This window comes from Dipodomys ordii, unplaced genomic scaffold, assembly GCF_000151885.1.
Source record: "Dipodomys ordii isolate 6190 unplaced genomic scaffold, Dord_2.0 Scaffold1, whole genome shotgun sequence".
Lineage (NCBI taxonomy): Eukaryota > Metazoa > Chordata > Mammalia > Rodentia > Heteromyidae > Dipodomys > Dipodomys ordii.
The window spans coordinates 61,947,163-61,968,876 of NW_012267217.1; the positions used below are offsets into that span (position 1 = coordinate 61,947,163).

Consider the following 21,714-nt stretch of genomic DNA (forward strand, 5'->3'; position numbering starts at 1 on the left):
AACACGCCAGGTTGTCATCTCCAAGCCATTGTCACCAGCAGGGCAAAGGTGCACGTCCGGTCAATCCAAGGAAAGGCTTGCTGCTCCCCACCACCACAGCTCTTCCCAGGACACCCACCGCAGCTGCCTCTATTGATTCCCTCCCCTAAGTCCTCTCTTCCTTTCTAGAATCTTCTAGTGGAACAGATGGATGGGAAAGCTTGAGAAACAGCCCTCTTCCTTTTTTTTTTTCAGATGAATTTTGAATCTTCTGCCTCATACTTCTTTGGACTTAGAAATGAAGCCTTCACCTGGGACCTAGGTTCATCCACAAATCCCAGACCGGAGGTGATCTACATCAAGGTATGTGGACGCTGTGGAAAGCTGTTTAGGGGTACAAAGAGCAAAGACGGTGCTCATCATCAAAGAGAACTCACGCTAGTTGGAACAGGATGTCCCTAACGAGACTCTGGGACTAGGATTTCCTTCCTCTGGGCAAAGCTGCCGCCGTCCCTTAACCCCTGGTAGTCACAGTGTCCTGAAGGACCAGCCGGACCCTGGAAGGCCGGTGGGCCATGAGGTCCGCGCGGAACTCTTTGATGACGAAGTAGTAGCAGAAAACGTCGAGGCAGCAGTTGATGTTGGAGAAGCACAGCGACAGCTGCAGGAACAAGCTAATGCCGCGCTTGGCTCCGCACTGGACGATGAAGCCATTCCGCACCAGGAACTGCAGGAAAAAGCCCAGGTGCACCGGGAGGAAGGAGACCACGAACACAGCCAGGCTGGCGCCGATGGTCCAGATGCAGGCTTTCTGCTGGACCCAGTCCTGAGTCCGGTCTCGACGGCTGAGTAGCGTGCGGATGTTTCTGTAGGAGCAGAAGCTCATGACGCCCATGGGAAGGAGGAAGCCGAACACCTCCAGGGGGAAGAAGACCTGGGCGCTCCACGTGCCGTCAGACATGTTGTGGAAGCACGTGTACGTCTCCACCTGCCCGTGGAAGCTGTAGATCGGGATGCTTCCCGTCCACACCAGGAGCCAGATGGCGAAGCAGATCCCCAAGGTCTTCCTGGGGGAGCGGAGGTGGCTGACCAGGAGCGGGTACTGAATGGCCAGGAACCTGTCCAGGCTGATGGAGGAGATGGTGAAGATGCTCCCGTACATGCTGATGAAGTAGAGGCACTCCACCAGCGTGCAGAAGGCCGGGGAGGGAGGCTGCACTCGCGACAGCGCCATCTTGAACGGGAGCGAGAGGACCAGCAGGAGGTCGAAGATGGCCAGGTTGATCATGTAGATGGAGGTGGCTGCGTAGTCCCGGCGCCTCTTCAGGAAGGAGCCGAAGCCGCGGATGGCCAGCAGGTTGAGGAGCAGGCCCACGAGGAAGGTGGGGAGGTGTACGGCCAGCTGGAGGGTCTTGGTGAGCTCGTCCACGTCACTGAACGAGCAGTTGGTGCTTTCGGGAGCCTGGCTCATGTTCTGGCCTGCAACACGAGCCACAGGTTAGAGTGTCTCCGCTCTCTGTCTCTCCGTCTCTCTGTCTCTCTGTCTCTCTCTCTTTCCTTTGAAGTGATATGTTCAAATGTTGTCATAAAGAATAACAAACATCCCTCTCTCCCCCCAGTGAGTCCTACTTATCTAATCACAATGACCAAACAGAACCCAAACATTCCTTGGAACCCCAATACCCCAGTGGAGGCATCATTACCTTCTCATAGAGACGCTCCTCGCGTGGCTGTGCGATCACACCCCGCGCAGCGCACTGTGCATTGAACACTATGCTAATCCACCAGTGCCCTCCAGGCCCTCTGGCTAGCGAACGGCAGAGAGCAGCCTCGCTTGTCACAAAGGTGCCTCGGAACCTACATTAGCCTGCGCTTGGGTGAAATCATCTAACCATAAAGTGTTGAATATTTCATGCAACTTATTGACCCACTGGGCTTAGAGTGGAAAATAGAATGTTGTAAGGGTATGCTCTGTACCGTCATAAAGTTAAAATAGCCAAGGTCGAACCGTGGTAAATTGGAGATCATATGTATAGCAATCCAAATTCTTCCTCTCTTCTCTCACTCCTCCCCCCCAAATATTTTTCTCTTTTTTTCACTCAGAACTCCAGTTGAGGGGGCTGGGAAGGTGGCTCAGTGGTAGAGCACTTGCCTTGCATGCCTGAGGCTCTGGGTTAGATTCCTCAGCACCACATAAGCAAAAAGAAAAAAGCTGGAAGTGGTGCTGTGGCTCAAGTGGTAGAGTGCTAGCCTTGAGCTGAAGAGCTGAGGGACAGCGCCCAGGCCCAGAGTTCAGGCCCCACGACCAGACCAAAAAAAAAAAAAAAAAAGAACTCCAGTTGAAAGCAGTATCAGCACAAACCCTGCCTCAAACTGCTTTAAGCAGAGAGAGTATTTCAAAATGGCAAACGAGGGTAGAGTTGTATTCAGGTCCAACTTGATCAGGGATTCAAACGCTGATTCAGGGTGCAAGTCCTCTTTACACATTGTCCCCTCTGCTCACACTTTTCCATGGGTGACCGGCGCTCACTCCAGCCCTGATTGTAAGGGTAGTTACAGCCTGTGAACCACGCTGTCCTGGACGCACGACTTGCTCTGATCGGTGGGTCGGGTCAGTTGCAGATGCTTGCCACGCACAGAGGCAATGGAAAGCAATCGAACTGCTGGGTTTCTTTCTGTGGTCTCTGAAGGTGGCAAGATGTCACGTTTGGACCCACTGCAGTCTCTGCTCCCCAGAAGAGAAATCCAGACCCAAAACACAGTCAGGAAAGAAAGGACGTGACCTCTAGGAAGGTGGACCTGAGATCTCTGCAGGACAAAGAAAGGCCTGCAGACAGGTGAAAAGTGAAAACAAGAAGACCGAGACTACAGGTACGCTGCACAGGGTGTGCTCTGGCCAGGTGTGGCTTATGAGTCTGAACACTGTGGGGGGGGAAATAGGGCTCTGGATCAACATAGGTGCACAGAACCTACTGCCAGAATTATACTTAATGGTAAAAATCTAAAGCCATTCCCTCTTAACTCAGGAATGAGACAAGGATGTCCACTCTCTCCACTTCTCTTCAATCTAGTATTAGAATGCCTAGCTACAGCAATAAGACAAGATGCAGACATAAAGGGGATCCAAATAGGGAAAGATGAAGTAAAACTCTCCCTCTTTGCAGATGACATGATCTTATATTTCAAGAATCCCACGGACTCCACTCCCAAATTACTCAAGCTGATTCAAAACTTTGGCAAAGTAGCAGGGTATAAAATTAACCCTTAAACATCAATGGCTTTTCTGTATGCCAACAATGAGAAAAGTGTGGCTGAAATCAGGAAAGCAACTCCATTCATAATAGCCCCACAAAAATACCTAGGAATTAACTAACAAAGGAGTGAAAGACCTCTATGATGAAACCTTTAAAAACCTGAAAAAGGAAATCAAAACAGAACTTAGAAAGTGGAAAAACCGCCCATGCTCCTGGATTGGAAGGATCAACATCATGAAAATGGCAATACTTCCCAAGGCTATCTACAAATTCAATGCGATACCTATCAATATTCCAACCTCATTCTTCAAGGAAATAGAAGAGGCAATCCAAAAATTCATATGGAACAATAAAAGACCCCGAATAGCAAAATTGATCCTTAACAGAAAGAACACTGCTGGAGGAATATCAATACCAAATTTCAAACTCTACTACAAAACCATAGTAATCAAAACAGCTTGGTACTGGCACAAGAACAGACCTCAGGACCAATGGCATAGAATTGAAAACCCAGAAAGGAACCTACAGACCTATAGCCATCTAATCTTCAATAAGGGAGCTAAAAAAAAATAGAATGGAAGAAAGACAGTCTTTTCAGTAAATGGTGCTGGCAAAATTGGTTAATCACTTGTAGAAAACTAAAGCTAGATCCTTATATATCACCCTGCACCAGAATCAACTCCAAATGGATCAAAGACCTCGGAGTCAAAGCAGACACTCTGAAAACATTACAGGATGGAATAGGAAAATCCCTAGTTCTCCTTGGCACAGGCTGAAATTTTCTTAATAGAGACCCAGAAACACAACAAATCAAAGAAAAGTTGGACAAATGGGATTGCACGAAATTGCAGAGCTTCTGCATGGCAAAGGACATAGCTAGCAAGATCAATAGAAAGCCCATGAATTGGGAGAAGATCTTCACTAGCCATACAACGGACAAGAGTCTCATATCTAAAATATACCTGGAACTCAAAAAATTAAATCCCCCAACAACAAATCCTCAAAGAAACAACTGCCCAATAAATAAGCGGGCTAAAGACTTAAAGAGAAACTTCTCTGAAGAGGAAATAAGAATGGCCAAGAGACACATAAAGAAATGTTCAACCTCTCTAGACATAAAAGAAATGCAAATCAAAACAACATTGAGATACCACCTCACCCCAGTTAGAATAGCTATAATCAAGAGCTCTAATAACAACAGATGCTGGAGGGGATGTGAACAGAAGGGAACCTTACTGCATTGTTGGTGGGAGTGTAAACTTGTTCAGCCACTTTGGAAAGTAGTATGGAGGTTCCTCAAAAGACTCCACATAGGGGCTGGGAAGGTGGCTCAGTGGTAGAGCGCTTGCCTTGCATGCCTGAGGCCCTGAGTTCCATTCCCCAGCACCACATAAGCAAAAAAGAAAAAAGCCGAAAGTGGCGCTATGGCTCAAGTGGTAAAGAGCTAGCCTTTAGCTGAAGAGCTGAGGGACAGCGCCCAGACCCAGAGTTCAGGCCCCACGACCGGACTCAAAAAAAATTAAAAAAAAAATAAATAAATAAAAAGACTCCACATAGAGCTCCCCTATGACCCAGCAATCCCACTTTTGGGCATTTACCCAAATGATCACAAACAAGACCATACTAATGCTATCAACACAACTATGTTTATTGCAACATTATTTACCATAGCTAAGATATGGAACCAACCCAGATGCCCCCAGTAGATGAATGGATCAAGAAAATGTGGTATATATACACAATGGAATTCTATGCCTCCATCAGCAAGAATGACATTGCCCCATTTGTTAGGAAATGGAAAAACATGGAAAAAATTATATTAAGTGAAGTAAGCCAGGCCCAAAGAAACATAGGTCCCATGGTTTCCCTTATTTGTAATATCTAGTATATGTATGAGTCAAACAGAAATGGTCAGATAAGTTGATGTTAGGCGAAATGAACCCCAAGATAAGGACTCAAATGTTTTTTTCTTTCTTACTATTATTTCTAACATATTTATAAGGTATTTCTTTGTTGTTTTGTATGTCCCTCCCCCATGGTATAACCCCTGTTTTTACTGTGTTTGATGTTGGTATAATTTGTGAAGAGGAAAGGAAAAAAAACAAATTGTTTAAATAGGGATACAGATGTACCCATTGCAACAATGAGATGTACAAGATGTCGAAAAATGAATATTACAACTTTGGCGGGGGGGGGATGGGAACATTATCTTGCCCATGTAATTGTAACCTCTCTGTAAGATATATATATATATCTCCAGGCCTCCAGAGTCTGCCTGGCTGGAAACATAATTCCAGTACAACCCAACTCTCATCTTCCCCCACCTCTGCTCACTCCCCTCCTCCCCGTTTCTCACCGCTCCTCCCTCTTCCTCCCCCACTGGAGAGCAAGTACTGATGCAAGGTGTGTTATCGTTGGCAGGTGCCAACAATTGGCCTCTTCCATAGCTCAGCCAAGGCCTGCACTGGCCCCTCCCCACATCCCTCCCCCACCCCAGTGCTGGGTAGCAGGGCCCAGATCCCAGCATGCAGTGCGGGCCCCATCAACTGGCAGCAGGGAGTCCTGTCGCCACAGACAGCCCTGGGCAGCTACTGCTTTTATGCTAGGTCTTCTTTGAATGGAACAATGAATCCTGACACTCCATAAGATATTCAGACAGCACAAAAGAATGTGCCAAGGAGAATCAGTCTCTAATTCACCACCAGGCTCTGTTGGACTTTTCTAGAAGCAGCCACACTTCACATTTCCTCACATCTTTCCCCCAGCAGTTTCCAAATTCAGGCCTCCCTGCAGTATGTATATAAATATGGAGGACAGCTCTAAAAGGTTGAAAGTATTGTTATACCTATAATTCTACCCCTTGCTCTTCCAGTTAATAATATGTCTTGGAAGTGATTCCATATCACTATATTGGAGTCCACTTTCTCCTTCTTTTTTTTCAAGTTTATGGATTTTATTTTGACATCTCTAAAAGTTCGGAAATGTTATATAATATTATATATTATTCTGTCCATTGCTCTTCAAGTTAATAATCTTTCTTGGAAGTTGTTCTGTATCACTATATTAAAGTCAACTTTTTCCTTCTTTTTTTCAAGTTTATGAATTCCATTTTAGCATCCAAGATATATGGATATTCAACTGGTTTTAATAAAATACCCCATGAAATGACAAGAAAGTTATAAGTAAGAAATGACAGGAAATTATAAGAAACATAAATAATTAAAAAAAAAAGAGGCTCCCAGACCGTGGCTGTTTTCCCAGCCTCCCACAAACCACAATCCTTGTCTGATCCTGACAGGTCTTCTCACAACCTGTCTTCTGACACAGGTCTTCTGACAACCCCTGCATGCCGAGTACCATATACCTGGCTGACACCCAGATTGTTCTTCATCACTGCCCGTGGCTCCATTCCCAGTCTCTCTGATCCTGCTAAAGCAAATCCTACACGGATTTCATTCTGTATACTCTTACTAGGACAGCGATGGTGAACAAAGCTAACATGTCATCAGAGTCTATGGACCTGTAAATGGAGACAGAACGTTTGTGCTCTGAAGCCCTGTCTCTGTCACCATAGAAGACATGGCCTATTCCCAGCCATGGAAGGTAATAAAAATAGATGTTCAAGAGTCATAGTGAGCTGACTGGCTCACAAGCCCAGGGGAGAGCTAAGAGAAGTCTCTGGAGGCTGCCTAGAAGAAACACCACCAACAAAATAGACAGTATAGCCAGGTACCAGTGGCTCACACCTGTAATCTTAGCTACTCAGGAGGCTGAGATCTGAGGACTGCAGTTCAAAACTAGCCCAGGAAAGGACAGTCTGTGAGACTCTTATTTCCACTTAACTACCAAAAAACCTAGAAATGTGGCTCAAAGTGGTAATGTGCTAGTCTTGAGCCAAGAAGCTTAGGGACAGTGCCCAGGCTCTAAGTTCAAGCCCCAGTACCAGTACACACACAGACACAGACAGACACACAGACACAGACACACACACAAACACACACACAAATACATGGATGAATGAATGAATGTTAGCTGGCAGGCAGCTTCTTCTAAGATAGCCCTGGGTTTCTCTCAGAAGATAGCTAGAATAACTTGTAACCCCTTATATACATTTTAAAGCAATGAGAGAAAATAAGACCCAAGCCTACTGCAGGTTTCAGTAAGCAATGGTGCGTCGTAGAAGAGCAACAAGCTTAGAGCAGTCACCTTCAAACCACAGAAGAAAACCAAGTTTATGCACAAGTTTATGCTTAAAACAGCCCAACCAAGCTGTAGAAAAGAGCATTTGTTTGGAATAGGGTCAAATGCTCAGGCAAACTCCACCGTTAGCCCATCACATCGGGGTAGTTTGAATATTAGAATTAAAGTTGGCAAGAGAAGGATGAATGATAGTCAAAAGCCAACCCAAGGGCTTGGAGACATGGTTCAAGTGGTAGAGTATCAACAGTCTGGACTCAAAATCCAGCAACCACACACACACACACACACACACACACACACACACACACACACAACTATGGCTAAACTAGGAAGAAAAACCCAGGCAGACATGGTGGCGCATATCTGTAATCTCAGCACTTGGAAGGATGGAGCAGAAGGGTTCTTTCAGTGCAGAAGTTCATGAGGAGCCTGAGCCACACCGGGAGACCCCATTTCAAAAACAAACAAAACTCCAGAGAGCAAGGCAGTAGGTTCCCCCCACGGCCCAGGGTCTGGACATGTCTCAGTTGACTGTAGCAGGTGTGGCAGCAGGCAGGGTTGGGGGGGATGGACACAAATCGGCCACCGTGCTCTCCAGCAGGCCTGCGCAAAAGGTCACATCTGATTCACCAGCAGCCTTCAAATAGAGACTTCTCAGATGGTAATCTGTGAAGCAAAAGAAATCATGCACGCCGTGGACAGGCAAAAAGAAATTAGGTTGGGAAAAAAATACTTCCAGCTAAAAGCAGAGTGAGCAGAGAGACTGAAATATGACTCGTCTGAATTCCTCTGAAGACAGAAGGAAACCACCTTTGAAAAGAATCTTTTTTAAAAAAAATTCCAGAACTTCATGCAATAAGAAGGCATAAATGGGTGCCAGGCGTTAGCAGTCATGCATCTCAAAGAAATACTGCTTATAAGAAAGGTCAGTCTAGCCGGGCGCCGGTGGCTCACACCTGTAATCCTAGCTACTCAGGAGGCTGAGATCTGAGCAACACGGTTCAAAGCCAGCCCGGGCAGGAAAGTCCTTGAGACTCTAATCTCCAATAAACCACTGAGAAAACTGGAAGTGGTGCTGTGGCTCAAGTGGTAGAGTGCTGTCCTTGAACTGAAGAGCTCAGAGATAGCAGCTAGGCCCAGAGTTCAAGCCCCACCACCGACATAAAAAAAAAAAAGGAAGAAAGGTCAGTCTATAATCTTAGCTTCTCCAGAGGCTGAGACTTGGAGGATCACTGTTACAATTGAGCCTGGGCAGAAAAAGCCAAGAAATTTCATCTCCACTTAGCCAGCAAAATGCCATACTGGAAGTATGGTTCAAGGGGAAGAACGCCAGCCATGAGATGAGGAAGCAAGCTAAGCAAGAGCACAAGGCCTAGAAGAGCAAGGCCTCAGCATCGAAGTGCTAGGGGACCTAAAGAGGCCAGGCTGCCCAGCCTCTGTCACCCGGCTCCCGCAGCATGCTCTCTCCAAGACAGGTCTAAGCAATATACTTGTACAGCCACCAGGGGGAGACCTTGGTGCTTTTGCTAATGTTACATCACCGGCAGCCAGCGAAGACTGGGCTGGCCTTCCAGGGACCACATTTCTGGACTGTCTTTCTTCAGCAAGAACCAGTGAACTCCTGTTCTTCTAGAAGGATTTGACTGGGCTTGGCCCTAGCCTCTTACAAGGAAGGATAAAGAATTGAACAGGAAACAGCACACTCAGGGCTCATGCGTGTAATCCGAGCTATTCAGAAGACTAAGATCTGAGGATTGTGGTTCAAAGCCAGCCTGGGCAGGAAAGTCTATGAGACTTATCTCCAATTCACGACCAATAAGCCAGAAGTGGAGGTGTAGCCCAAGGGGTGGAACACCAGTCTTAAGTGAAAAAGCTCAGGGATAGTGCCCAGGCTCTGAGTTCAAGCCCCAGTACCAGCACATGCACACATGCATGTGCATGCGCACACGTGCACACACACACACACACACACACACACACACACACACACATTTAACAAGGGAAATGTCACAGATCAAACTGGATCTGTGACTATGCTACAGAGCCCAAGATGAGCCTGTTAATCACCAGCAGCATGGTGCCTGAGAGGCGGGGGTGCAGCTGGACTGAACAACAGGGAAAATGACAAAGTTTCATGCAAAACTGATAGAAAAAGAGTGGCTCTCAGGGGTCCTCATGAGATCTTAAATGCCACAAACACCTGTGAACAAACAAGTGTGTTCTTACATAATCTCTCTGGGAAAAAAAAAGATTCCAAAAGAAATCTGGGGAAAAAACATTGTGTGCACCCACGTGTGTGTGTGCGTGTGTGTGTGTGTGTGTGTGTGTGTGTGTGTGCTGATACTAGGGCCTTATACTCTCACTTGGCTTTTTTGCTCAAGGCTGCCCCTCTACCACTCGAGCCATGCTTCTACCTCTACCTCCAAGGGCAACATTTGGATGCCAGACTCGTATTACCAACTGGATCATTGCTAGAGAGCAAAGAGCACGCAGATCCACGCTCAGACAGGTGTGGGCGCTGGCAAACAAGTGCCTCAGAGTTCTAGACTTCCCAGAGATAACTCCAAGACAGCCCAAACCCAGTGCAGACATTGAGGCAGGCACCTTGGAACTAGCGTCGACAGCAGGGTGGATATGGTCCCAAATATACAATTCTAAGGGAACAGAGTAAAAGCTAGGATCTGACATGAGGCTGGGGCAGATAGGCAGAGCACTTGCCTAGTAGGTAAGAGGCTTTGGGTTTGATGGCAGAAATTGGGAGTGGGCGAGGGGAAGATGAATGGAGGGGTGGGGAAGGTGGGAAGGAGGGAATGGGAGGAACTGTGTACACAAAATAGTCTACTTAAGGTTCCGTTTATCTAGTTGCAAACACCCACTTGGGGTCCTGGGACACACTCTGGCGGTGAGGAGAGACTAGGGTGTTGCTGTAGATAAACTAACAAAGAAGGAAGCGTGCTCTTGTATTGTAGGAAGTGAGGGTAATGAGATAGAACCATGCGTAACTGCACAGCACCCGGTTCTTAACACCAGTAGTCCATAAAGGCAAATCAAAAGTCATTGCTCTTTTTTTCCCCTTTTTTTCCAGCACTGGGGTTTGAACTCAAAGCCTCATCTTCTCACATAGCTTTTTTACTCCTGGCTAGTGCTCTACCACTTGAGCCACAGCTTCTCTTCGAGCCTTTTGCTGGTTAATTGAAGATTAGAGTCTCACAGACTTTCCTGCCAGGCCTAGCTTTGAATCATGATCCTGAAATCTGAGCCTCCTGAGTAGCTAGGATTACAGGTGTGAGGCACCAGCACTCAGCTTTATCTCCAGTTGTTGTTTTTAATTTAAATTTAATGTTTATGAGCATAAGATTACTATGCATATTTATGTGGTGCAATGTAATTCAACACATGCACACGGGCACACGATCGTATCAGGATCATATACACTTCTTTCTTTTCATCTGTGTGTTTGGAGTCCTTGAGCTTCTCCCCTGCAGATCTCCATGCAGTAACCTCACAACGCTGCAAGACTTCTTTTTCTTTCACCATTGCAAAAATGCAAGTGTAAGATTTTTTTTAAAAAAACCACTAAAGTAGCCTGGTGCCAGTGGCTCAAGCCTGTAATCCTAGCTACTCAGGAGGCTGAGATCTGAGGATCTTGGTTCAAAGCCATCCCAGGCAGGAAAATCTGTGAGACTCTTATTCCCAATAAACCACTCGGAAGTGTGCTATGGCTCAAGCGGTAGAGCACTTGCCTTGAGCTGAAGAGCTGAGGGACAGTGCCCAGGCCCAGAGTTCAAGCCCCACAACCGACAAAAAAAAAAAAAACCACTAAAGGAACTATTGACTACTCAAATATGATATCTGTCTTCCAAGCTCACTGAAGAGGAAAAAAAGAAACAAAAACATCTGACTAGGTAGCATAGCACCATAAGTGCAATGGGAAAAGAAACTAAGAGTAGAAGTTACAATACGCAATTAAAAAATCACACTTTCATAATTCACTAAGAACTGTCTCGGTTCAGTTAAGAAATATTACTCAGCCAGAGGAGCCAGTGGCTCCTGGCCGTGATCTTAGTGACTTAGGAGGCTGAGATCTGAAGATCTCAGCTTGAAAACAGACCAGGCAGGAAAGTCTGTGAGACTCACATCCCATTAAACTACAAAAAGGCAGAAGTGGAGCTGGGAATCAAGCTAGCCTTGAGCAAAAGAAGCACAGGGACCGCACCCAAGCCCTGAGTCCTAGCCCCAGGACCAGCACACACACACACACACACACACACACACACACACACACACACACAGAAATTAATGAATGGCATTTAACAAAATCAAACCATAGAAAATCTAGATGAGGGCTGGGAAGGTGGCTCAGTGGTAGAGCGCTTGCCTTGCATGCCTGAGGCCCTGGGTTCAATTCCTCAGCACCACATAAGCAAAAAGGAAAAAAAAAGCCGGAAGTGGCACTGTGGCTCAAGTGGTAGAGCACTAGCCTTGAGCTGAAGAGCTGAGGGACAGCGCCCAGGCCCAGAGTTCAGGCCCCACGACCGGACCCCCCCCCAAAAAAAAAAGAAAGAAAATCTAGATGAAAACTTAACAATCTGTTTATAAAAATTTCTGGAGGGAAAAGCCAGTGAAACAGAAAATGAACTCAAGTCTATTAAAAAATAGAAAAATTCTTTTGTTAAAAAAGTTTAACATCCAAATGAAAAATAGAACAATGAAATCTGTTAAAACTATTTTAAGGAGGGGCAGTGTGATAAGGGAGAATAAAAGGAGAAAGGTTCATCACACATGTGTGATCAACGTTGTGCACATGTGTGAAAATGTCACAATTTGAAAATCTATATGCTAATGAAATGAAGAATGTTTAACATCAGGCTGAGGGTGATGGCTCATTCCTTAATCAGCTGTTTGGGAGGTGGAGATAGGGAGTCAATGGTCTGAAGTCAGCTTGGGAACAAAATTAGGGAGACTGCATTTCAACCAACAAGATGAAAGTGGTGATACATACCTCTAATTGCAGCTAAGATGGAGGTATATAGTTAGGAGGATTGAGTACTGAGGCTGCATCAGGCAAGAGCATGAAACACTATCTGAAAAACAACTAAAACAAAAAAGATCTGGCAAATAACTAAGGTAATAAAACACTTGTTCAGCAAGAGGAGGGTCTGAGCTCAAACTCTAGTACCATCAAATAGTAACTTTAAAGAATATATTTGAAGAAACATCATGTAACCAGAGTGTTAGATGAGTGATGTGTTTTCTCTATGAAGAGACTGAAAACAGAAAGACACAGTAGAGATGACGAAAGAGATGGCATTGATCAAGATGCATTGTGCTCATAAACTAACATGCTGAATTAAAACCCCTTTATCCAACTCTTTAAACATAAAAGAAGGAAGAGGAAGCGAGAGAGGAGACAGAGACAACAGACAGTTCTCAGAAAAGAGTTGACGGAAAGATTATGGGTTTTTTTTTTCTGTCAAATGTACGAAGCCACCAAGACTCAACCCAAAGTCATGCATGCAAATTTCTACAAGGCATTTGGGACTCAGTAACTTATACTGCAAGCCGTAAAAATCATATTAGTCTTTCATCTAGTAATTTCTTAGCCTTTACCATAAGTAAATTATGCAAAAGAAAGAAAACTTGAACCAAGATCGTTTAGCACTTTTTGTGAATAGCAAAACATACATGCACATACTTCAATGCCAAGAAGAGGTTAATTTCCTGAGGGTCAACCTGCTCAATGGAAAATTTTTCTCTGTTATGTGTATGCTGACTCGGTTATGTAAAAAACCCACAAACTATAGCATTATACATTCAGAATGATTGCAACTATGATTAAAAAAAAAACACACCCATGCCTGGGGAGAAGAAAACCTAGAAAAAAAATTTCCACATGCCTTTTCTTCCAGTTAAATGCAAAGTGATTTCTAAATAGTTCACTTTCGTCTCTTAATTTTTGTGCATATTTCTAATGACATGATTTATGAAAACAACTCAGGAGTCTTCCGAACTGATGCTAAATGCCGGGAGAGGAGAGTAGAGAATAAAGGAACAGCTTTTGATTTTCTCTTAAATATCAGAGAAACAAGGCATCATCAGGGCTTGGGATCGAGGCAAAGAAAGCCAAAGAAATCCATCGCTAACCAATGCTCAGCGGGTAGAATGGTACACTGTCAGGACAAAGATGAATGTTTCTAGATGTAGCATCTGAGAGAAATCCTATGTTACCTGAGAAAGCAGATTCCACTAAGAGAAGAGAGATCAACCAACATTCCATTATTTAAAAAATAACAACAACAACAACAACAAACCCAGCCAGGGACCATGGCACACACCTGTAAACCCAACCATTAGGAGGATCTGGGAGATTAAGGCCAGCCTGGGATCCACTGCTCCATATGTAAAGAAAGATATCTAAAATATAATTTTAAAAACAGTAAAGAAAAATATCTAAAATAATAATTCTTCCCAGAGATAATTCTCCCCAAAATATAATTCTGTCAAAGTTTGGTGAGTTGTTCATTGAAATAAATGTAAAAGTTAAAAATCTGTTACTTTTCAGATTAGCTATTTCAATTAAATAATCTTCCTCATGCTAAAGGTCAAAAGGAAGAGAACATTTACAATAGAAACTGAAATTGAAAAAATATGTGATATCTCCATATAGAAAGCAAGGGGCAACCCCACAGAGGTTTAAACAAATATAATAAAGAATTCCAAATTAATACACCCTCTGAAAAGAAGCATCCATTCAAATAAATCCAAACATCTTTTGTTGATAAGAAACACAGAGAAAATGAAAAAGGATGAGCACATCAAATGTTAGAGAAGAAAAGGATATAACAATACAATTTTCTTGTTAGCATAAATAATTGAGTAATCAAAACTCTGCAATGATAAAAGTTTACAGTAAATAATGAGAACATAACACATTCCATTTATATTCCAATTAACAGAGCAAAAAGAAAAAGGTGTGAATGTGTCAGAAATGCCAACAAAAAATAAGCCCAAATTGGGGGAAACTCATTGTAGTCAGAGATGCTTTCTTAAAATATCATCGATCAAACAGACAGAGAAAGTAGATCCTGGATGGCCCAATTAATAGGAGAGCTAACAGATCAGGGAAGAGCACGAAATCATAAATCAAGGGAATATTCTTTGTAATGTACAAAGGTTGCTAATTTATTCCTCCTGAACTCAAGTCAAAAGCAAAGACCGCCTCCACTTCTCAGACCACAAAGAAAAGAGTGATTCTCGGATCTGAGCCTCTTATCTGCAGCATCTTAGTTCCACCGACCTATGAGAGATATTTCTAGGCATTCTCTTGTACAATCTAGTTTCTTCAATAATGTGCGAGTCAGAGATAAAATCAGATGTGCCTTGCTGAGATATTGGAAAGGAACAATATTTGTACAGGAGGCGTGGACCCAGTTACAGCCGAAATGAAAATGGGAATTTGTACATGTTCTCGTAAATAGGAAAGTGAGAAATGTGAAGCTAGCTGACCCTGAGAGAATTTAGAAGAGAACCGGGGACATCCGGTGGCTCTGGCCCTGGCTGCGGGTGGCGGTGCGAGGAGCAGCCCCGCGGCAGGGGGAGACGCAGGAAGGGCAAGGCAGGCTCAACCACCACTCCAGGCTCAGGACAGGCTCCCTGGAGCCACTTCTGGGGGCCACAAAAGGAGCAGGGTTAGGTGCTGCTCAGGGTGTGTAAGAGCTGCAAAGCAGCCAAGCCGTGGGGTTGGGGTGTGCTACCAAAGGCCAGAGATCGGCTTGCTCTGAATGTGGAACTTTCTGGGCATGGTGACCTGGCCTGGGCTCCCAGCACTCAAGTCGAAGGATGATGGAAAGATCCAGGCCAGGCTAGGTAGTGAGATCCTATGGAGGAAGAGAAGGGGGAGAAGGAGGGGGAGGAGAGGGAGGAAGAGGGGGAGGAGGAGGAGGACTTTAGAGAGAATACATACAAACAATGGGGTGTTACAGGAGGGAAGTTTTGGGTGTGGGGTGTGGGACGGTAGGGTGCAAGCATGCATGCGTGCACACCAGTCCTGGAGCTTGAGCTCAGGGCCTGGGTACTGTCCCTGAGCTTTGTTGCTCAAGACTTAGTATTCTACTACAGCTTGAGCCACAGCTCCCCTTGGGGCTTTTTTGGTGGTTTGTTAATGATCAGAGTCTCACGAACTTTCCTTCCAGGGCTGGCTTTGAACCTCGATCCTCAGATCTCAGCCTCCTGAGCAGCACTGGGATTACCAGCATGAGCCACTGGTGACCCGTTGGCATGTTTGTTTTTAATGCTGAAATAGAGTCTTCTTTCAAAGGTATTTTCTAAGGTTTAAATGAGGAGGAGGAAAGAAGGGCCTGCGTGTGGAAGGGCCTGGGCCTCCACCTGGCCAGCGTGTGGGCAGCTGTGGCTCCGTTCTCCCATGGGCCTGCCCTGCTCCGCACCAGGCACCAAGCAAGCCTGGGAGCTGCCCCCCATGGTGCCAGCCCCCACGCGCGGCGCTGAGAGCGAGCCCAACCTCTCCTTGCCTGATGGTCCACTTACCCTCCACGTCTCAGAGTTCCATCTGGGACAGCTGCAAGCTGTGTATACACAGCTGAGGCCCCGAAACTCACCTGTGCGCCCCAACATGGACCACACCTCCCCTCAGCCCCCCGGGTCTTCCAGAGAACGCAGACCGCAAGCACAGAGCCTGTTGGCAGCCCAAGTGGCTTGCCCCGGCCCCTCTACCATGCGGAGCTTTTCCTCTGGGCAGAGATGGTGGTGCCAGATGGTGGGCGGGCAGAGCTGACGCCACCTTTGGGATGCTGTGGGATGAGGTCCTGGGACCTTTCCCAGGCGATGCCCGCTCTTCCGGGTCCTCACCTGAAAGCCCAGCAGCTAGAATGCAAATACTAACCAGGAAGCAGTTATCCACCACTCGGCCTAGTTCATCGTGTGTGTGTGTGTGTGTGTGTGTGTGTGTGTGTGTGTGTGTGTGTGAGAGAGAGAGAGAGAGAGAGAGAGAGAGAGAGAGAGAAACTAGGTTTCCAGGGACCAGGATACCAGAAAGCACAAGGCATTAAGAGAACAGAGCCCATGCGCAGATTGTCTCTGGTGGAGTTTGGTGGGCTGGGGTGGGAGTGGGGAGAGGAGGAGCTAGCCAAGGGGCTTGAGGTGGGTCTGGCTCTGTAGGTGACCCCTGTGAGGCTCGGAGATGCTAAAGAGTTTATGGCAGTCCAAACGGACAGAGGGGAGCATGGGGAACGCACATCCTGAGTTCCTCCTTCATCAGTCTTCTTCCCTGGCCTGTCACCAAGGTCAAAGCAAGGGCACCTGCTCAGTCCAGAAGGTTCCAGCCCTTGCCTGCCTCCCTCCCTCCCTCCTTTGCATGGCTGGCTCTGCCTAGCCCAGTTCTCTATCCCTCAGCCTCTCCTCCATTCTAAAAATCCCCCGCTTTGCGTGGAACACCCCCGTCGCCAGTCAGTCATATGAGTACTTGCTGTGGTCCAGTGAGCACCCTGGGAAAAGGACTCCGTCTCCCTTATATCACCAAGCCTCGCAGAAGCAGACTCGGTCCTTGAGGAGAGCTCATTGAGGGAGGGAGGGAGACAGGGAGGGAGGGAGGGAGGGAGGGAGGGAGGGAGGGCCTGGCTGGGCAGTGCCAGCGGCCAGTGCTGGGCCATCTCTGAAGGGAAGGTGAGCCGGGCTTGCTGCAGAGCCGTGGGGGTGCATTTTCTACACCTCTGCTCCCCATCTCTGTGTCCTTGAGGAGCACAAAGCTCAGCCCAGGGCAGCCCCGCAGACGTTTCCTAGTCTGTGTTCTCACTCCCAGAGAAGGAACTAGAATCTTCTGAATTCTACATGCCGGTGTGTCTTCCCTGCCAGCATCTCCAAGAGACACTTGAGTAGAGTTCCAGAACAATCCAGGCGGAGGGAGGAAAGCACCTGACCTAACTTCGGCTAGGAAAATGGCACCACTGGTAAGTGGCTCCCGCCCGCCCCGGGCTCCCACGCACCCTTCGCACCTCCGCGCTGGCCGTGCGCTACCATGCCAGGCGCTCTGCCATCTCGAGCATTTGGTAAATTCCCACAAGACTCTGGAGTGGTGGCCCTCGGGCTTGCGGACGGCGTTGGCACGTGAGGGGAGCCGGGGACTGTCCCACCCTGCCACGACATCGCCACCATGACTCAGACCAGGAGGAAGCTGAGGGCTCGTAGAAAAATGTCACCCATGATCAGGAACAAACCGGGCCTGCCTAGAGCCGAGGCTGCGGCCACCAGAGTGAACAGCAGCTGTCACTGTCCCCGAAGACTGGGTCAGCCCCAGGGTGATCGCAGCCCAGCCCTACCAAACCTGGCTGAGCTCAGGCCAGGTCCAGGGCCCTGTGCCTCAGTTTCCTCCATGGCTCCGAGGCTGTTACCTGCCGGGGAGGGGCGTCCAGCAGAGCCGAGGCAGCTGAGAGATGTCGCTTCTCCTCCAGGCCTGGCCACCTGCCTCCTCTGGGCAGATAGAGCACTTCCCCTCCCTGGGTCTGAACTTCCTCAGGGTACAATGGGGGGTGGAGGTGGAGCCAGGAGCTCCTAAGTAGCTCCCAAGGTAGCTGTGGGGGGTTGAGGGGCCTAGAGAGAAAAGTGGGGGTCCCTCCCTTCAAAGAACCAGAATATTGGGCTTCCAGAACATCTTTCCAGGAGAGTTTGCATGCCTGTGTCCTCTTGATGGTCGAAACCACTACCCAGCTTCAAGGGAGAGGCCAAAGAGTCTGCGTGTAAGTGTGTGTGTGTGGGGGTGTATGTGTGTGTTTAAATGTACATGCAGTGTGTGTGTACACATGAGTGTGTATGTAGGATGGGGAACTACTGACCACAGGGTAGGTAGAGCTGTGGACATAGAAATATTCGCGCACGTACGTGTGTGTGTGTGTGTATGTGTACTCCTGGGGACTTCCATCTTTTTTTTTTTTTTTGTCAGTCGTGGGGCTTGAACTCTGTGCCTGGGCGCTGTCCCTCAGCTCTTCAGCTCAAGGCAAGCACTCTACCACTTGAGCTACAGCGCTACTTCCGGTTTTCTGGTGGTTTATTGGAGATAGGAGTCTCACGGTCTCTCCTGCCCGGGCTGGCTTTGAACCTCGATCCTCAGATCTCAGCCTCCTGAGTAGCTAGGATTACAGGCGTGAGCCACCAGCGCCCGGCGGGACTTCCATCTTTAGGGATGAGCACCAAGAGGCTCTTGTCAGGGGAGCTCTGGAATATTCCAGGCAATCAATCAAGTGGGGGCTGAAAGTCTGGCAGTTACAGCTGGTGTCCACGCCATGCCAGCGATGAGGCCGAGGAGCTCGGAGAACACCAACCCCAGCTGTTTCCATAAGTCGTGTCGGCTGTGGCTTTCATAGAGATTTCTATAGCAAACAGAAGTTGCCTGAGCTAGGTCTGGGTGACTGAGCTCAGCCATGGGATGCAGAAGACAGAAAATCCTATCTGTTGGGGCTGGGAAGGTGGCTCAGTGGTAGAGCGCTAGCCTTGAGCTGAAGAGCTGAGGGACAGCGCCCAGGCCCAGAGTTCAGGCCCCACACCCGGACCCCCACCCCAAAAAAAAAGAAATCCTATCTGTTCCCGGGCAAGGTTGATGGAGCAGCGGCAGAATAGCAGATGGCACTGCATTGGTACGATGGGGAACAGCAAACCAGGACACTGAAGCCAGGCTGGCCTGGGTGCCAGGGCAGGGCCAGCCGGGTCGTCTCCATGGGAACACCAGCCCCCACTAAGCCAAAGGCCGGCTACTATTGGGTGAGACCTCCCAGGTACAGGAGGCCAGGAGCCTGCTCAACCGCAGCAGGGGAGAGAGCGCCCACCTGGCGGCCCAGAACCTGCCTGTGGGGGCCCCGGAAGAGGCGCCATGGCTCTGTCTCTCCTCGAAGAAGTCTTCACCCACCTCTTGCTCTGGCTACCTTCTTTTCTCATATGTTTTCTTTCATCTTAAAGGCTATTGCTTATTATTTTAAAGCATAAGCCAGGAGCTGCTGACTCACACCTGTCATCCTAGTGACTCAGGAAACTGAGTTCTTCAGAGCTCTTCAGAGCTCAGCGCAGACAAGGCCAAGAGACTCGCATCTCCAATTAACTACCAAAAAGCTGGAGGAGGTGGAGGCGGGTCTCCAGTGACAGAGTGGAAAAGGACAAGCAAGGGTCCAAGGCCCTGATTTCAAGCCCCAGGACAGACAGACAGACAGACAGACAGACAGACACACACACACACACACACACAAAGAAAAATCACAAATGCATACACCTGATTCCCATACATATGTAAATATGATCAGTAAAATATCTGAACGATCACCATCTGCCTCTTCTAAACACAGTCCCCCCATAGACTCCAGAGATACCCCACGGGTTGAGCCCCTCTGGGATAGCCAGGCCGGGCCCTGCCCAAGGCTGCCCACAGCTCAGCCTTCTCTGTCTGGTTCTCCCTTCCTCAAGTCTCCCCAGAGAGGCAGTTAAAGAAGAACTGTCTCAGAGGATTTCCTTCGCCTCCCCAAACTGCCGTCCTGGTCCCGGCCAGCCTCTCACCACCCAGGAGAAAGTAGAGGCGTGGGAGTCCCGGGCACATGCCTGCTGCCTGTTAGATAGAGACCCCAGAAGGGTGACACCGGGGTGACACTGGAGCACATACCTCCAATTTCAAGCTGAGGGTGAAGGGGATGCAGGAGCTGGCTCCTTCGAGGGCAGGAGCAGGCCCTTCCGCTGGCTCCCCCAAGAGCTGCTGTGCCCCTGGAGACTCACCACATCCTCTCTTCCCTTCACCCCTGCAGCCATCGAAGGCCAGGCACTGCGTCTATGGAGGCCCCTTGGAGGGCTCGGGTTGTGGAGGGCTGAGCTGGGCAGGGAGCAGGGGAGGCGAGGCGAGGAGAGATGCACAGGGAGCAGCCCTGGTTCTGGTCTAGTCTACTGGAGGTTGCTCAGCCAGGGTGCAGGCTCCTCTGTGCAGCTAAGGTCCCATGTTCTAGAACATCTCAAGGGAGTAGAGGCCAGCCAGAAAGGAGAAGGGTGACCAAGCATACCTGCCAAACAGGTACGTCATACAGGAAGCTGTCCCCTGAAAGAGGAAACTCAGACAGCCTTCTGACTCTTATCTAAATCAAGATCATCGAGGGTGGGATGGCCGCTGGAGGACTGGACAGTGACAGGCCCACTGGGGTGGGGGAGGGGCAGGTTAGACGGAGGGCAACAAGAACGGGACAGGAAGAGGGGTTGGGAAGGGTGGGAGAGAAGGTCCCAGGTCAGTGGAGGCAATCTGATTCCTAAAACAGTCCTACGAGGCCCTGGAGCCACCACGCTCCATAAAAGGAGTTCTCTGAAACCTGGAGCTGATCGCCTAACTCCTCTGAGGCCACTTCCTCATCTGCCGATGGAGTCAGCCAACGTGCGATCATCTACTAGGCAGCCAGCAGCCACAGCACCTGCCCCAAACCACAGGAGTCCCCGCCAGCCCACGCCTGACACCCAGCAGAAGGTTCCGCCACCTCTGCTCCCACATATCTGCCACTGTCACCCTGAAAGAGTCTGTTTGGACAAAGGAGGGGGGTGGAGAGGGAGGGAAGGAGTGATGTTGACAATGGTACCCTCCTGATGAAAGGCAGCTGCGTTCCCAAGCAGAGGGGGGGGGGGGAGGGCAGAAGAAAGGAAGGAGAGGAAGGGACAGGAAGGTGGACAGAGCAGTCTTCTATCTATACGGCAGCTGTATGGTGTCACCTGGCCCAAACCTCCAGATTTTCCCATATTTCTGCCCCCAAGCTCTACCTGTACACTGAGCTCACATGACCCCCACGGGTGAGTAAATCGGCAGGAAGCCCTGAGCACTAGCTGGAATCTGGACAGAGTCCTGAGGGCTGCCCCTCATCCTGCCCCCAGGAGCCTGTGAAGTCAGCCACCAACCGAGGCTGAAGATGTCTAGGCACCTTGAGCATTCATTACGTCCAATCAGGAGTCAGTGGCTGGTTAGAACACCCTCCCTCCCCCCCCCAGCTCCTCGGCACTGCCCCTGCCTACCATCCCCCTGAGAATGTGGCAGTGACACGTTCTAGGTGCTCAGGCACCTGGGGATGGCTCCTCCCTGCAAACCTTTCTCCCTGTGGCTGCTCGCACTATTTCTTAGGTATTTGACCTCAGCTAACACGAGGCGGAAGAGATGGCCTGGTGTCTTGGAACACCCTCAATGTGCAAAAGTCAGACAAAAGTGCTCTTTAAACCCTATGGTTGTCTTGACACTTGGATTATAAGGCATCCGTGGGGGAGGGAGCTT

The 21,714-nt window shown here is 48.4% G+C and overlaps 1 protein-coding gene and 1 long non-coding RNA gene across 2 annotated transcripts; one reads left to right on the forward strand and one right to left on the reverse strand.

Annotated features, from left to right (window-relative positions):
- Positions 1-327: 327 nt before the first annotated feature.
- On the reverse strand, positions 328-18,290 carry Gpr55 (G protein-coupled receptor 55). Its single transcript, XM_013034916.1, has 2 exons — positions 17,837-18,290; positions 328-1,458 (listed from the first exon to the last, which is right to left on the reverse strand). Exon 2 carries the CDS (start codon positions 1,448-1,450, stop codon positions 494-496), a length of 957 nt encoding a protein of 318 aa, XP_012890370.1. The 5' UTR covers positions 1,451-1,458; positions 17,837-18,290; the 3' UTR covers positions 328-493.
- Positions 17,099-20,979, forward strand: LOC105999855. Its single transcript, XR_001175765.1, has 3 exons — positions 17,099-17,395; positions 20,420-20,484; positions 20,723-20,979. It is a non-coding gene; the product is annotated as an uncharacterized LOC105999855 (long non-coding RNA).
- The last annotated feature ends 735 nt before the right edge of the window (positions 20,980-21,714 follow it).

Coding starts and splice junctions, on each gene's coding strand:
- Gpr55 (XM_013034916.1), bottom strand. CDS start 1,450: ATGAGCCAGGCTCCCGAAAGCACCAACTGCTCGTTCAGTGACGTGGAC.